This window comes from Pygocentrus nattereri, chromosome 22 (assembly GCF_015220715.1).
Source record: "Pygocentrus nattereri isolate fPygNat1 chromosome 22, fPygNat1.pri, whole genome shotgun sequence".
In the NCBI taxonomy this organism is placed as follows: Eukaryota; Metazoa; Chordata; class Actinopteri; order Characiformes; family Serrasalmidae; genus Pygocentrus; species Pygocentrus nattereri.
In genome coordinates this window covers 12,518,327-12,532,877 of record NC_051232.1, presented here as the reverse complement: position 1 = coordinate 12,532,877, position 14,551 = coordinate 12,518,327, and the positions used below count along the sequence as shown (strand labels likewise).

General features: G+C 38.8%; 1 protein-coding gene across 7 annotated transcripts in view; it reads left to right on the top strand.

The window, feature by feature from the left end:
- si:dkey-253i9.4 (rap guanine nucleotide exchange factor 2) overlaps nt 1–14,551 on the top strand; it is a 61,121-nt gene that overhangs the window by 27,966 nt on the left and 18,604 nt on the right. For 6 of the 7 annotated variants that reach the window (XR_005129356.1, XM_037532765.1, XM_017717449.2 and 3 more), the window contains exons 4-12: nt 5,065–5,148; nt 5,242–5,317; nt 5,526–5,693; nt 6,745–6,762; nt 11,424–11,546; nt 12,069–12,246; nt 13,052–13,188; nt 13,923–14,081; nt 14,360–14,512. Coding sequence is in view for 6 of the 7 variants with exons in the window: in XM_037532765.1 (XP_037388662.1) it covers nt 5,065–5,148; nt 5,242–5,317; nt 5,526–5,693; nt 6,745–6,762; nt 11,424–11,546; nt 12,069–12,246; nt 13,052–13,188; nt 13,923–14,081; nt 14,360–14,512 (1,096 nt within the window). In the remaining variant the exon portion in view is untranslated. The remainder of the gene's footprint in view (nt 1–5,064; nt 5,149–5,241; nt 5,318–5,525; nt 5,694–6,744; nt 6,763–11,423; nt 11,547–12,068; nt 12,247–13,051; nt 13,189–13,922; nt 14,082–14,359; nt 14,513–14,551) is intronic. The other variant, XM_017717450.2, reaches the window with a different exon arrangement.

Sequence of the window (14,551 nt, the reverse complement as noted above, 5' to 3'; positions counted from 1 at the left end):
CATATTAAGATACCTTCTGATATTGTGATGTTATTTTGGCCATTTTGCTCAATCTTAACATACACACTTCGTTACAAACTGCAGTGCTGCCTTTTTTTCAGCTTCATTGCTTCCATTCTCTGCACCAATTAGACCTCCTCACTTTCAGAGACCATTCTGTGGTTAGACTGAGTCAGGCCTAAAAAGCAGAAGTTCAACACCATTTTGATGTTCACGTGAGTTTATTTGCTCTGAAAGTGCTGCATGAGTGGGAAAAGAGAGCATCGTCCAGTCATTTTAAAAGCCCTGAGCTTTCACTTCACTTTCGTTCAATTCAGTCTGGCAGTGGCAGCACAGCAGGAGGCTTCCTCCATATATTTTGAATACTGTTCAGTGCCCATTGCATTAAGATTGTTGGATAGAAAAGCCTAAACTGTCAGTGATAGTATAGAAATAATGAATCTCCTCTGTGCCATTTCATTTCTATCTCAAATTAAATGGTTGAAGTGCTCATTGCTTGCCAAAGTTAAACATATACAGAGGTTTAGCCAAGATGAAATTTGAGTGTTACTTATTAGTCACAAAATAACTATTTGTCAAATAGTTGAATTTATTCTGATTTGAAATGCATCATTTTTGTCGATGCAAAGTAAATAAGTAGCATACATACTTGTAATAATGAAGTAAATATCAAGCTTGGCTTGTTCTAAATCAGCGATTCTCAGCATAGGAGTCAAAATGGTTGGCAGAAAAAAGGAAAATAAATCACTGCATGAGTGAAAGCACGAGTATGCATGTATGCACAGAGTGGTGCACCAGCCTGATACTGGTGCAGGTGGCAGCGGTAGCTTCATGGCAGTGTTTAGCCAAGCAGCGGGTAGCCTGCTTTGCTACCTTTTAAATATAATGTGATTATTCTCAACATTTGGAGTGTACAGGCTTCAGTTACACACTGAAAACACTAAAGAACAACACAAATATTACAACACAGCTTGTCCTGCAACATAACTATACACAGCAGATGCCATGCAATTTTTTTGGGAATTTATGGAAAGTGTTGTTCACACTTCACAAAGTGTTGTTCACACGCTTCTCACGAAATGGGCACACTTCACACAGGTTGCTTTTCACTTTGGAAATGCAAAAGGAGAACAGAGAGTTTCTCCACTTCATTCAGAAGCTTTCACACAGTCTGTAAAGTTTAGGCTGCTCCACAAAGAGAGAAAGCACCAAATATGTAGCTTTTTAAACTCCTTAGAATTACTGGTGGTTCCAAAATGCACTTCATTATATTCTGCATAACTTTCGTATTTTATAAGCTACATTTAAAAGGTGGGTGTCATGAGAGCTGTAACTGTCTTCTTTCCAGTCAAATAGATGGGTAATGTAATTTTAAACCCTTATAATAGAAGGAGCTGAACTCACAATTTTTTTTTGTCTGCTGAAAGTGGATCCATTTCTCCACATAAACTATAAATAGATGGTGTCTCATCAGTGATATTCTGTAAAGATTATTTTTATAAAATAATACAAAGAGTGTCTAGGATTTTTGGCTTTCAGCAGTAAATTGTAAGCCTATAGCAATAGGTGTGTGATCACACATTTTCTCTTCATTTGAGGGGAACTTTTACAAATGAATAAATTAAAATAAAAGTTTGCATTTATTTCATGCAGTTACTGAATAATTTGCCTTACGATTAGTTCATGTAAATTCAGTTGGACAAACTAAAATATACCCTGGACAATAAGGGGTTAAATCTATAATCTACATTCAAATGTGCATACTTGTACAGAATTCAATAATTTGTTCATATTTAGGGGTCCAAGCACTTGTAGATACATGGGACCCTATTTCTTCTGCTGGGATTTTTCTTATTATTGTTATTCTTTTTCTTCCCTAAAACGGTTTGTGGAGAAGACACCATAAGTCATCCAAAAGCCAAACTTTGAGGGTAGACGTAGCATCACCCCCACAACTCACCTGAAATGACCCCATGCATGCTATAGACCAACATTTTACGTTTTGGCTCATTTTTTCTTAACCATGGGACCTGCAGTCAAAATTCTTGCTTCTACATAATCCTTGCTTTATTCTATGTTAACGCTACACTGCATGTATTTAGCTCCACCCCCATATTTTCTATCATAATTGGCAAAATATGTGATATTGCATTTTTCTACTAGTCTGATGTTTTTCAAGATATCAACACACTATTGGTCTCAATGTTCAGGGGAGACTGAAGATTAAAAATTATCCAAAAAAATCTGCAAATCATCAGAGTTTGAAACTGATATTTTCATACTGCTTGCTGAAATTTTTTTTTTTTCTTTTTCTTGGTCTCTAAACAACCATCAAAGTCTCAAGATCAATAATCATTTTGAAAATCTTGCCTTTTAAAGACAATTTTTTTGCAAGTTATGGATCAGTCAGTTTGGTCCAGCCTATTCAGAAGCAAAGGAGCACAAATCTGTCATTTATGCTCCAATTGTGACCAAAATTGATAAATACGTAGGAAATAATCAGCTGAGGAAACTTGTGACATTTGGTTTGAATTGGCGTAAGTTGGCTCTTACAATGCCCGTTGTACTTACTCCAATTTAAAATGTAATTATTTCTGTCTAAGATTTTTAAAAAAAAAGATACAACTATCATTTCAAATTATGCATCTTAATAAGAATTAACACTTTGCAAATATGTGTAGAGTGCTTAACTATACAGGAAATCCTATAATTTGATTTCAACATATTTTAATTAGAGCAAGAGCTGTTTTTATATTTCTCTGGCCACAAGAGGGAGCCAAATCAGTAACTGCAAGTTCTTTTTAAAAAGTCTTTTAAAAACTTCATTGTTTTTCTGTAAATGATCAGAGTTTGAAAACATCCTTTCATACAACTTGCAGAAATGTTTTTGCATCATCTCAAAGTTGGTTTCTAAACAACCGTCGCAGTCTCAAGATCAATAATTATTTTAAAAATCTTGCCTTTTAAGCACAATATTATTGCAAGTTATGGAATAATCAGTTCGGTCTGGTCTGTTCTAAAACAGGGCACCACAAATGTCAGTTTTGCTCTGATTGTCACCAGAATTAATTTTGTATACTGATAATAATCAGTTGAGGATATGACACATATGACATGATACTTGTCTTGATTCTGCTTATATTAGCTCTTACAGTGTTGAATTTACTGCCAAAAATCTAAAATGTAATTATTCCTGTCTAAGAATAAAAACAATATAAACATGATAAATCTTTCAAATTATGCATCTTAATGAGAATTGTCACTTTGCAAATATGTGTAGGTTGTACTGTACAGGAAATCCTATTATTTGATTTCACCAAATTTTGGTCAGAGCAACAATTTTTCTCTGTCCACCAGAGGGATCCAAATCAGTAACTGCACATGTCATTGTTGACTTATATGCATGAAAAGCTTTACTGTATGTCTTTAAGTAAAGAGCATTTCTGAATCACAGTTGAAAAAAGATGGAGAATAGACATTTCTTACTAATTCTTGAGTTTAAATCAAATTTATTTTTTCTTAAAAAATCATTTTGAAAATATCATAAATTTCACGCACAGTGTGTCCTAAGATTTGAATAAATTGGTGTCAATTGGCTTATTCTGCCATAAAAGGCTAAAAGTACACCAATAGTTTTCTGTACATAACCAGATTATACTACAAATTATACTACTCACTGGTCACAGTAATTGCAAGGTGGGAACTAAAAAAAACAGGTCTGCTGTGGGCCTCATGTAGCTCACCATGAAAACGTCTGCCTTTGAATCTTAAGGTTGTGAGTTTGATTCCCTGTCACAGATGTTGAATGGTGCTGTAGCAGTTGTTGTGAATGCATACTTAATTGTCTTAATGAAGGGTCTTTCTTAAAAATCCCATGATTTGCTGCCTACTATATCCAGAGACATAAACATGCTGCTACTTTGTCCTAAAATGGTGCGTGGTTCCTTGTTGCTTCCTTTAAATAAATTGTTTCAAAAACTGCAGTTGTGCCACAGATGTCTTGTCACCATGAGAGCCTCTGCCTTTGAACTCTAGGGTTGTGGGTTCGAATCCCTGTCATAGATGTTAAAATGAGTGGCATAGATTGTAGCAGATGTATCACCTAGTGGTCTTAATCATAGGACAAGGAGATCTTTCATAAAAATCTGCTGCATTCTACGACCAGGGGGCCACTACTTTACTCCTTGATGTGTTCCTGGTGCTTGGACCCCGCAGATTGCTGCTTGCGGCTATATTTTGAATTGTATTTTCTAAACAAACGACTGCGGCATGAAAGGGGAGACGAGGAAATGGATGAAGTAGAAAGAGAGGTGAATGAAGGGCGAGTGTGAAAACATGACCGATGTGGTGTAGTCAGTGTACTCTGATAAACTAGAATTAATAGTGAAACAGAAAATAACAATAAAATCTAGGCCAGTGGCCTGGAATAACTTTTACTGAATGTGAAGTGGCCTGATGTCTGATGGCGCAAACCAATTTAGCTAAAAATCTGCCCCAAGAAGAGTGGAAGGAAGTGAAAGCGAGTGAAAGCAGAATAGCTCTACAATGCAAAGAGCAGAAGTGCACAGCTAAACATAACCCTAATACTCTTTAACTTGAACTCGAACTCAAAGCTTCACAGTTTTCCTCTTTCCAATCAGCAGAGACCTGTATTCAATCTGCTTCTTTAGTTAGGTACGGTAGCATAATGGCACACTCACCTCCAACCACCTCAAATTCGAGAGCAATCTCAGGTAGACTTGGTGGTTTTTTGTTTTTTTTTTTGTGGTGACTGACGTCAGTCGAATTGTCAGAGCAGCTCCTCTAGCATTGTAATGTGAATAATACTCACATGCTGAAATTCACTTGGTAATACTCTTATTTCCCGGGTCTCAGATTAGGTCACATGCAGCTTTCAAATGGAATTTTGAAAGATTAGTGAGCCTGACCTCGAAGTTGGAGAACATTATCGACATACATTTAAATAACATGACTGTTTTTGGGGCTGCAGCTGTGCTGAACTGTTGACAGTGCAACTGTCTGCTGAAGTGTTGTTTGTAATATTTTGATATGTCTGTGTTTTAGTCCGGATGACATTGGGACCTGCTGGTACATCCTGCTGTCTGGCTCGGTCTTCATAAAGGAGTCCATGTTTCTACCACGTAGCAGGTTTGTGTACATTTCTGCACAATTGCTTTCATATTGTATGACTTCACTTTCAACATTGTGTAATCTCTCTCTCTGTGTCTGTCCCACACTCAGTTTTGGGAAACGCTCTGCAGGCAGTCTGCGTCGAGGGTGTGAGTGTATTGTCCTTGAAGCCTCAGAAATGATAGTGGTAAGTTGTTTGTGTGTGAGTGAAAACAATGTTGATTTGTGAGAACCCCTGAGGTTCTAATTAAACTGCCTGCCCCATACAAAACAAGTAATCAGTGTAGAAAATTAAGAAATGGTTTAAAGTAATTCTCTCTCTCTCTCTCTCTCTCGCTCTCTCTCTCGCTCTCTCTCTCTCTCGCTCTCGCTCTCGCTCTCGCTCTCTCTTAAAGGTGGACTACATGGAGGACAGTGAGGAGTATTTTCAGAGGCAGGCATCCCACCGGCAGTCCAGGAGAAGGTTCCGGAAAATTAACCAGCGCGGCGAGAGACAGACAATCATTGACACAGTCGAGCACTATCCTGTCAGCAAGCCTCCTCTACCACCAGGCTACCACACGGTCCGTACAGAAACACGTATACATGCTTGTCCTAAAACAGGTCACACCTTGAGTTAAAGGGAAAGTCCACCAGTTTTGCTAAATTTCTGTGTAATTAAACACATGAGGTGTAAATCATGGCCTGAAGATTGGTTGGATGTGAAATGCTTTACAGTCAGAATTGCTTGTTTTTGGTGGTCATGGCAACCAGACATACGTTTTGGCATAAAGGAGAGCTCGATGTAGAGCGTTGTTAGCCAAATTAGACCCCAAAGCAAATATTTTTTCAGATTTACTTATGAAAACTCCATCATACGTTCACTGGTTATAAGAAATAAAGTGGATTTTCCATTGTAACTGGTTCCTGTCACCTCCGCTGTAAAGAGATGGTTCTCTCATATGATCCATTCCTCATCAAATCACTCAGCATGACTTTGTTTACATCATAATGATTGAATAATGCAACATTTGGTGGAATTCCCAGTTTCAGCAACCATTGCTGAACTTTTAAGAGTAATTGGCGTATTGATGCTCTGCCCACAAATGTGTTCTTTTGCAGCAACTGTTGTGAAGTTGGACATGCATGGCAATAGCAAAAATACCATTAAACCAAGCACATTCGAAATAGGTATATTATTCACGATAAGCAATCACAGTGTGGCTTAGAGGCTGTTTCCTGTTTCAAATGCAACACTGACACCGTCTCTAAACTATGGGCAGGTTTAAACATCAATTTAGATGAGAGATCAGAGGCTGATTGTCATTTTTGCCAGTGCTATCTGAATGATTGTCAGACCTAGCAACAGTTATTGCAAAAGAATACAATTGTGTGCAGAGCAAAGAGAAGTTGGCTGATTCTCCAGGAACTTCCGCTTCTTACAGTTAAAGGGCAGAAACTCTCAACCTCCAAACTCCTTTCTCTGCCTTTTTTAATCACTCGATTAATGCAGCTTAATTTAGTTTTACTAATTCCCCACAATCTTGAGTATGTAATCATGATTAATTCTTTAGTCCCTTAAGTGGAAGAGTACAATGTCTAATAATTGTATTTTTTGTTTTGTTTCGGCTGCAGGAATGCTCAAAACCCCAGGTAACCTTGCCTTAAACCGTCCCGTAATCCTCTTTAACAGCCTCCCTTACTACTTCCTCCACCTGCTAATAACTCCCCCTGCTTTTTTCTTCTTCCCTTTAAGCCTTATGGGTTATCTTCAGTGTTAGTAAAAGCATGTTGTAAATTGATATCAGTTGTTTTTCTGCAAATCCTGTCCGCAGCAGAGAGGTCGAACAGCGCCTCAATACCTTAATTCCTGAAAACACTGAATATGCATATATAATTAAAACATTTTTAAGGATAACGTTTACTGCCACCACAGATACAGTTATGTGCAGTTAAGCAAAGCTCAGATATTGCTTGAAATAAAACCTCTTTAACTTACTTTAAAAGTTAAGCATGCTTTTTGCCGCCTTCTGCAAATTCTGTGTGTATGTGTGTGTATATCTATATAAATACATGTGCAAATCTAGACTTCTCTGGTTAAAATATGCTGTATTGATTACAAGAAAGGCAAATCTGCTCTTTCCTCTATTGCTGTACCACGCTCTCTCTCACACACACCTCTTGCCTTTCTCCTTTCTTCTTCCGCATTACTTGGGTTTCTCTGACCGTTAATGAACCTTATTGTGATTGTCACTGGGAGTGGGATTTGTGAGGAGGTTTAAAGTGGACTGATTGTCCAGTGAGCTGTCCATCATCGTGGGGGTCAGCGCTGGTGACTGGTTTAGTAGGGCAGCGTGTTTTCACTCATCCTCAAACCCCTCCCCCCCTTCGGCATTAACAATACCAGACTGACTCGTACTAATCTGTGTGTGCGTCTGACTGAAAGAGAGAGTGAAAAGGAGGCAGGTTCAGCAGCTTTCTCTCTCTCTCTCTCTCTCGCTCACACCCTCCCTCTCTCTCTCTCTCTCTCCCTCTCATCCTCCCCCCTTGCCTGTGTGATGTCTGTTGCTGTGGAGATTTTAGCAGGAGTTTGCTAGAAAGCGATGTTGCAGGGTGAGGGAGAGGAAATAGTTGCAGAAGCCCGAATGCGACAGATTAAGGCAAAAATTTGAAAAAGACAAAAGGCGACAGAAACAAGAGGCAGTAGGAGAAGTAGAGGGTTCAAGAGGATTAAGCTGCAGAGAGAAGTGGAGGAGAGAAGAGGCAATATTGTAGAGATTCAGGCTGCTTTATGCTGATGGAAACAGGATGGTTGGACATTCTGTGTTTTTGGCTATGAGGCAGTTAGTTCTCTCGCATAGTTATGGAGTCAGGGGAGCAGAGATGAGGAGTGTGAGTATATTTACACACACACACACACACACAGCATACAGTGTGCACAGCATGCAACAAGTCTTTTTAACATGTTACCACTCGTTTTTCCCACATTGTGAATCCTGTAGTTCGGTTTTATGCTAAACAGTATTTGTGAGATCATAATGACTGTTAAGCAATATAATGACTCTCTGTTAAGCAATCGCTTAAGTAAGAAAAGGGAAAAAAATCATATATATATAATTTTTTTTGATTGATTGATTAGAATACTAATGATCAGAATACTGAAAGCATTGTATTAATTATGTTTTGACCAGACCGTGTAGTCTTGTTTAGGCAGCTGGGCTTTGACCAAAAATAAATGTTGGCATTTTGCACCATTGTGCAAAAACCACAATACATGATGTTTGTAGATTAGCATTTTTTTTGCTTTTTGTTTTTAGACGTTCACAGTGTGTCCATAAAATTCCAAAAAGTTCCATTAAAAAAATTAAAACCTTGATTTGCAAAGAATAATTTTGCAGAGTAAGGCAGAAGAATGTAAGAAGAAGATTCAATCCGTCAAATTCTTTATTTGCGTTTTATAAAATATATTGAAATCATATATGCACCAAAATTTTGGACACTACATTTTTTTCTTTTTTTTTTTTTTTTTTTTTTTAGCAGAAAGTGAGGTGAGCGTGAGATAATTAATAAGAATTGTAAGCGACTACGTGGCTGGTCTGTGGTGAAGTTCGCAAACGGATTAAACTTAGTCTCAACATTCTGAGTGGAATTTCTCCCTTGGAATACAAATATACCCTAGTATTGGGCTTAATCCATGTCCAGGAAGCCAGTCCACTATGTGTTATGATGTTTTGTGGCATGGAGAGGTAGCTTAGTGCACTCATGGAAACGTAGTGTTCTTTAACCTTTTGATCTGTTCAGTAAAATTCTCTATTTGCATTTTACAGAATATATTGAAATTAGGGATACACCAAAGTTTTGGCCACTGAAACTTTTTGGCCAAAAAGCAACACTGTTGGTTTCCAGCTGAAAGAGAAAATGACCAACAATGTTGACAGACAATAACAAAGATTAGAGACATACAGCAAAGTTTCAAAATAAGACTTTACAGATCATTTTAATTGTAATGAAAATCAGAAAAGTGATTTTAAAAGGCTGTTACTTTCCTGCGCAGATGTGTTCAAACAGTTTGAGCGATAGCAGATCAACAGTGAAAATGTTGGCCATGTGGAACTAACCCTAACTCTGTGATGGGCCAAAGGTTTGTAATCACTGTTTATGTTGAAAGCTCCCAAGAACCACTACACGTTTGTTAGTGTTAGAAAACGCAACATCCCAGAATGCAGAAACAGAAAGTTCCAACAAACACGCCAGCACCACCTGTAGCCTCAGTTTTAGAAATGATTAAAAAAAGTCAAAAATAACAGAGCCAGAGTGCAACGTATTATTAAAATATAATGAAGTTCATTGGCTTGACTGAACAGCTGTTCACTGGAGTTGAGAGAAGTGGCCTAGATACTGAAATAATTGTAGTATGTTTTATCTTCAGGTAATCTGGGTGTCAATTTCTGCTTTCTGCTGTGTCCTCAATTTCATTTTTTTGGCCATTTTTATTTTGATGCTTCACGAATTGAAATATATTGCAGCTATTGTATTGAAAGAGTTTGGCATGTGATTTATTGCCACTGCAAGTCCAACAGAAAAATGTGGATGAATTAAGGTTAAATAAGTAAGACGGGTAGGGAAAACATATTTTTGATTGGTGTTTTTTTTTTTTTTTTCTTTCCATTCTGCAGTTAGCGAGAGTGAATGAGTTCAGTAATATTAGCGATGATTTGATTGCAAGGTCAGAGTATTAAGTTGTGTGTGCCTATTCTAATTGCAGTGGTGTGTTGTGCGGTCTCTGTATGTAGGCCAGTTGAACTAGGCCATGAGTTCAAACCCATCAACAGCTTCTATTATATTAAGCCTCTGGATATACTGTTTCGCATCAAGCGCTCGTGTGTGTGCGGGCTCACGCACGTGTCCACTCGTTGATCTATTTCACAGTGAACAATCATGAGAAGGGGAATGAAGTGTGAATTAATTCGGTAATGACCTCCTAAAGTCATTAGCATATCACTTCACATGGCAAGCTGCGAGCTGCCACTTAATCCCCTCTGAATTCGAGCGTTGTGCTTGAGAGTTTTTAATGGGGGTTTGTGAGTGTTCGTGCATTCATTGAGCACTTAACAAAAGCTGGCAAAATGGAGGCATTGATTAATGAACTTGCCAAAACAGTATTGTGCAAAAGTCAGGGACCGCTCCTTATTTGTTTCATTTTTGGTCAAAAAAGCTGTTAAGTACAAGATGTTTCTTTTTCAGAAGGCGTTTCTGAGGAAGTAAGATGAAGTGTGTGCGTGCGAGTGTGTGCGTGCGGGGGAGTGTGTGTGTGTGTGTGTGTGTGTGTGTGTGTGTGTGTGTGTATGTATATGTGTGTATATATATATATATATATATATATATATATATATATATATATATATATATATATATATATATATAAAGTACATTCAAAAGGATCTGAAGAAATCCAGTTTTTGTCCATCCTTCCACTGTGAGAAGACAAACTCAACACTGTATGGCTGAAAGTATGTGGAACTGTCAAGATGATGTTACTCAGAAAAGAAAATAAACAGGAGATGAAACTTCTAATCAAAGAGTCTGTTCTCAGAACACTGGACTGGCCACCCCAGAGTCCAACATCACTCAGTGTGTTTGGAGTTGCTTGGATTGAGAATCAGAAAAGGCACCCAACTTTGAAGACTGAGCTGTGGACACGTTTATTAAAAAAAACATACCTGCGGATTTCTTTGGAAAAATGAAAGCAAGTCAAAAAAAATGGAAGCTGTAATAAAGGCAGAGTGGGCGCTAAATACTGAAAACGAAATATTATTATAGTACTACTATTACATTTAGTTTCTGAGGTTTCCATGTCATTTTCTGTTGAATATGGTTTCTGCTTTTCCCCCCAGATGTAGCTTGTGCTTATTGACCTTTTTCACCAGAGTTGAAATAGATGAAAGGTGGCTTAAAACTTGTGCACGTTACTGTAGATGTTCTTCTGTGGCTGGTTTTGTTAAGTGTGTTTGTGTATGTGTGTCATTCTCGTGCTGATGGATGTACTTGTGCTATGAGCGGAAGGGGGTTTTAGTGAGCTTAATCCTTTGAGCCATTGTGGACTAGAAGGCAAAAGGCAGTGCGTGTACACACACATTCCATGCATGCATTTGTCACCAGTAAATTTGTGTGTGTGTGTGTGTGTGTGTGTATGTGTATATATATGTGTGTGTGTGTATATATATATATATATATATATATATATATATATATATATATATATATATATATATATATATATATATATAAAATAAAAATTCTGTTTTCTCTTTCAGCTTCCTGCAGATTTCTCAAAGCTCCACCTTTCAGACAATCTCCACCTCCACATGTCCTCTAGCCAATCACGATCCAGCATTGCCAGTGACTCAGGAAGCAGTAGCCTATCAGATATTTACCAGGTATGTCTCTGAGTCTGTCCATCTCCCTCACTTGCACGTTCTTATGAGTCTTCTTGCACAGGTTGGGAGCATTGAAGTCTTCATTACAGGCACCTCACATGAACATCTGGGATGCAGATTTAAATCTCTCTGAAAAAGAGCCCCCCCCCCCTCCCCCCACTTTCTGTTTGATCCAAACTCACCATCTGTCATATCAGCTCATGACCTCCAGATAACCTCCACCTGCACCCCCCCCTCCCCCCAGAACCCACCTCTAACCTACACATACATATATAAATGCAAATGAAATACATTTATGGTGCCAAAGTGGTACCATCTGTTGAAAAAAGAGTGCCATTCATTACCTAAATGTTGGATTGTCAGAAACAGTAGCAGTTTCTTGCATTTGTCTCCAAAAGCTTGTCTTTCTAATTGCAAAAGCAGCAGTGGGTGTGCCTTAAACTAGAAATGAGTATGAGGTGCTGGAAGTGGATCCTGAACTTACTATCTTTAATTCAACACACCTACAAATCTCTCTGTCAGGCTACTGAAAGTGAGTGTGGCGATGTGGATCTCAGTGGACTGCCTGAAACGGCAGTGGACTCTGATGAGGATGAGGACGATGAAGATGTGGGGAGGTCATCAGATCCCCTCATGAGTCGGGACATAGTGAGAGACTGCCTGGAGAAAGACCCCATGGATCGTACAGATGATGACATCGGTAAAACACACAATTTTAACATGTATTTTATGTTGTAGTTTGTTAATAAAGAGTCAGTACAGTCTACTAGGAACTCGGTACATGTATTCATGCACGTATATGTCAGTGCATATAACTCACTATCTACTGCCCACCTGCCTTATAGATGTGTGGTCTTCCAAATGGTCCTCAAAGCCCCGCAGATGGTCCACGTTTTTACTTTAACCCAACTCTCAGTTTATAATGATGAAGCAAAAGTGTGGATCGCCTGGTGGGCCCTGTGGACCAGTATGAAGACCACTGTTTAAGATGCTCTATAGAGGAATTCTATATTCAGAATTCAAAACTATAGTTGATGCACCTTTTAGCCTCTTCAAGGTGTCTCTTGTTTGCTACCTTTTGTGACAACCACGGTCAGTGATCAAAACTAGGCATCTGGGTTCGTCCTATTACAGTACAGTGAGAGAGGAGGGGTAGACATGACGATTACGTGACTGAGCATATCCTAAAATCTAGGGAAAATACAGGCTTTTATTGATCTAAGCCAAATCAATTCGTGTAGAACTGTAATTAGAGCTCTGTAGATTGAAGGCATGTTTAACACATGATGAATCGAAAATCAAATTAAATCACGACCTCAGAAACGAAAGCTGTATCACTAGTGTTTGGATGATGGGTAACAGCAACTGTACATTTACAGACTGTAAGTGACCTGTACAAAATATAAGTCAAAGAAAATCTCTCATAAAGAAAATCTCCGAGCACAGACACTCACACACTCCCTTAATGTCACTCACATTTTATCTTTCCCTCTCTGTATCTACAGAGCAGTTACTGGAGTTTGTGCAGCAGCTCCCAGCATTCGCCAGTCTGAGTGTCTCTGTGAGGCGAGAGTTGTGTGCTGTTATGGTGTTCGCTGTGGTGGAGCGGGCAGGGACCATCGTACTCAACCATGGAGAGGAGGTCAGTCGCCAGGCATTTCTACATCTTTTTTGGCAAATTTGCCAAATTTGTTACAGAGTAATGCAGGACCACAATCACTGAAACCTACTGAATGTTTCCTACTATGTTTTGTCAGTTCCTAGAGTATCTTTCTTCAATACAGTTCCTGTTTTAACATACCAAAGCTAGGTCTGGACGAGCTTGTTAAAGGGCATTGACAAAACGTTTTAATGTTGTTTGTCGTGTTATGGGGTATTCCGTAGTGCAGGATTGTGTCCCTCAGCCTCAGTGGTATGACAGAATTCATGATTTTGTTTTTATGTGTTGCTTTTCATGTTTTCTCACTATTATACCCAGCATGCATTATACAAATACGTCATACAAACACTGGGAATCCCTGTGTTATTCAGCAATGACTGCTGGCTTATTTTGTGACCTTCAGGCTAATAAATACAACCAAGCTAGAATCAGTGTAATCTACTTATTCATTCTTGATTCTACCCCTTTATTCTACATTTCAGTCAGGTGAAAGAAGCCAAACTGGTGCAAGGTGTCTAGATAGCGTGGTACCCTTGCCAGCTTTAGCATTTAGCTTGTTTTCCTCCTCATCTGATGAGTAATTGCACCTCAAAACTAATTGTGGAGACTGACATTGCACTGCTGTTATCTCCTACCTCAGCTTTTGAGGCAGTTCTTCTGTATCTGCTGAAATCCTATTGCCGTTTAAAGTATGGGTGTGTGTTTGTGTGATGTAGTTGGACTCGTGGTCAGTAATCCTGAATGGGGCTGTGGAGGTGATGTATCCAGATGGACAGTGTGAGACTGTGGGCATGGGGGGCAGTTTTGGGGTCTCTCCCTGCCTAGAGAAAGAGCTGATGGTTGGCGTCATGAGGACCAAAGTGGATGACTGTCAGGTACGTTTTTTTGTGTGTAAATGTATTTATTCATTTTTTAATGTAATAATTTCTACAGTCAGAATGTGTTCTGTAAATCTGCTTTGTAATAACCTGTGGCTGTACAGAAAAATGTTATTGAATTGATTTTAATACAGTTTGTTCTGGTTTTGGTTCAGATTGGATCGAATTGTGCCACCAGGTCTAACTGTTGTATAATGTGATCACCACTTTGCAAGCATTGTATTTGTGAATATGTGAATGCAGTAATGCTTTTTTGTTTTCTTTCCTGTGTGCAGTTTGTGTGTATAGCGCAGCAGGACTACTGCTGCATATTGAATCAGGTGGAGCAGAACACGCAGCGGGTAGAAGAGGAAGGAGAGATAGTCATGGTGAAAGAACACAGAGAACTCGACCGCACAGGAACCCGCAAGGGCCACATTGTCGTTAAGGTATTAGCCTTTTTGATCAGGTTGTTAACAGATTGTGCT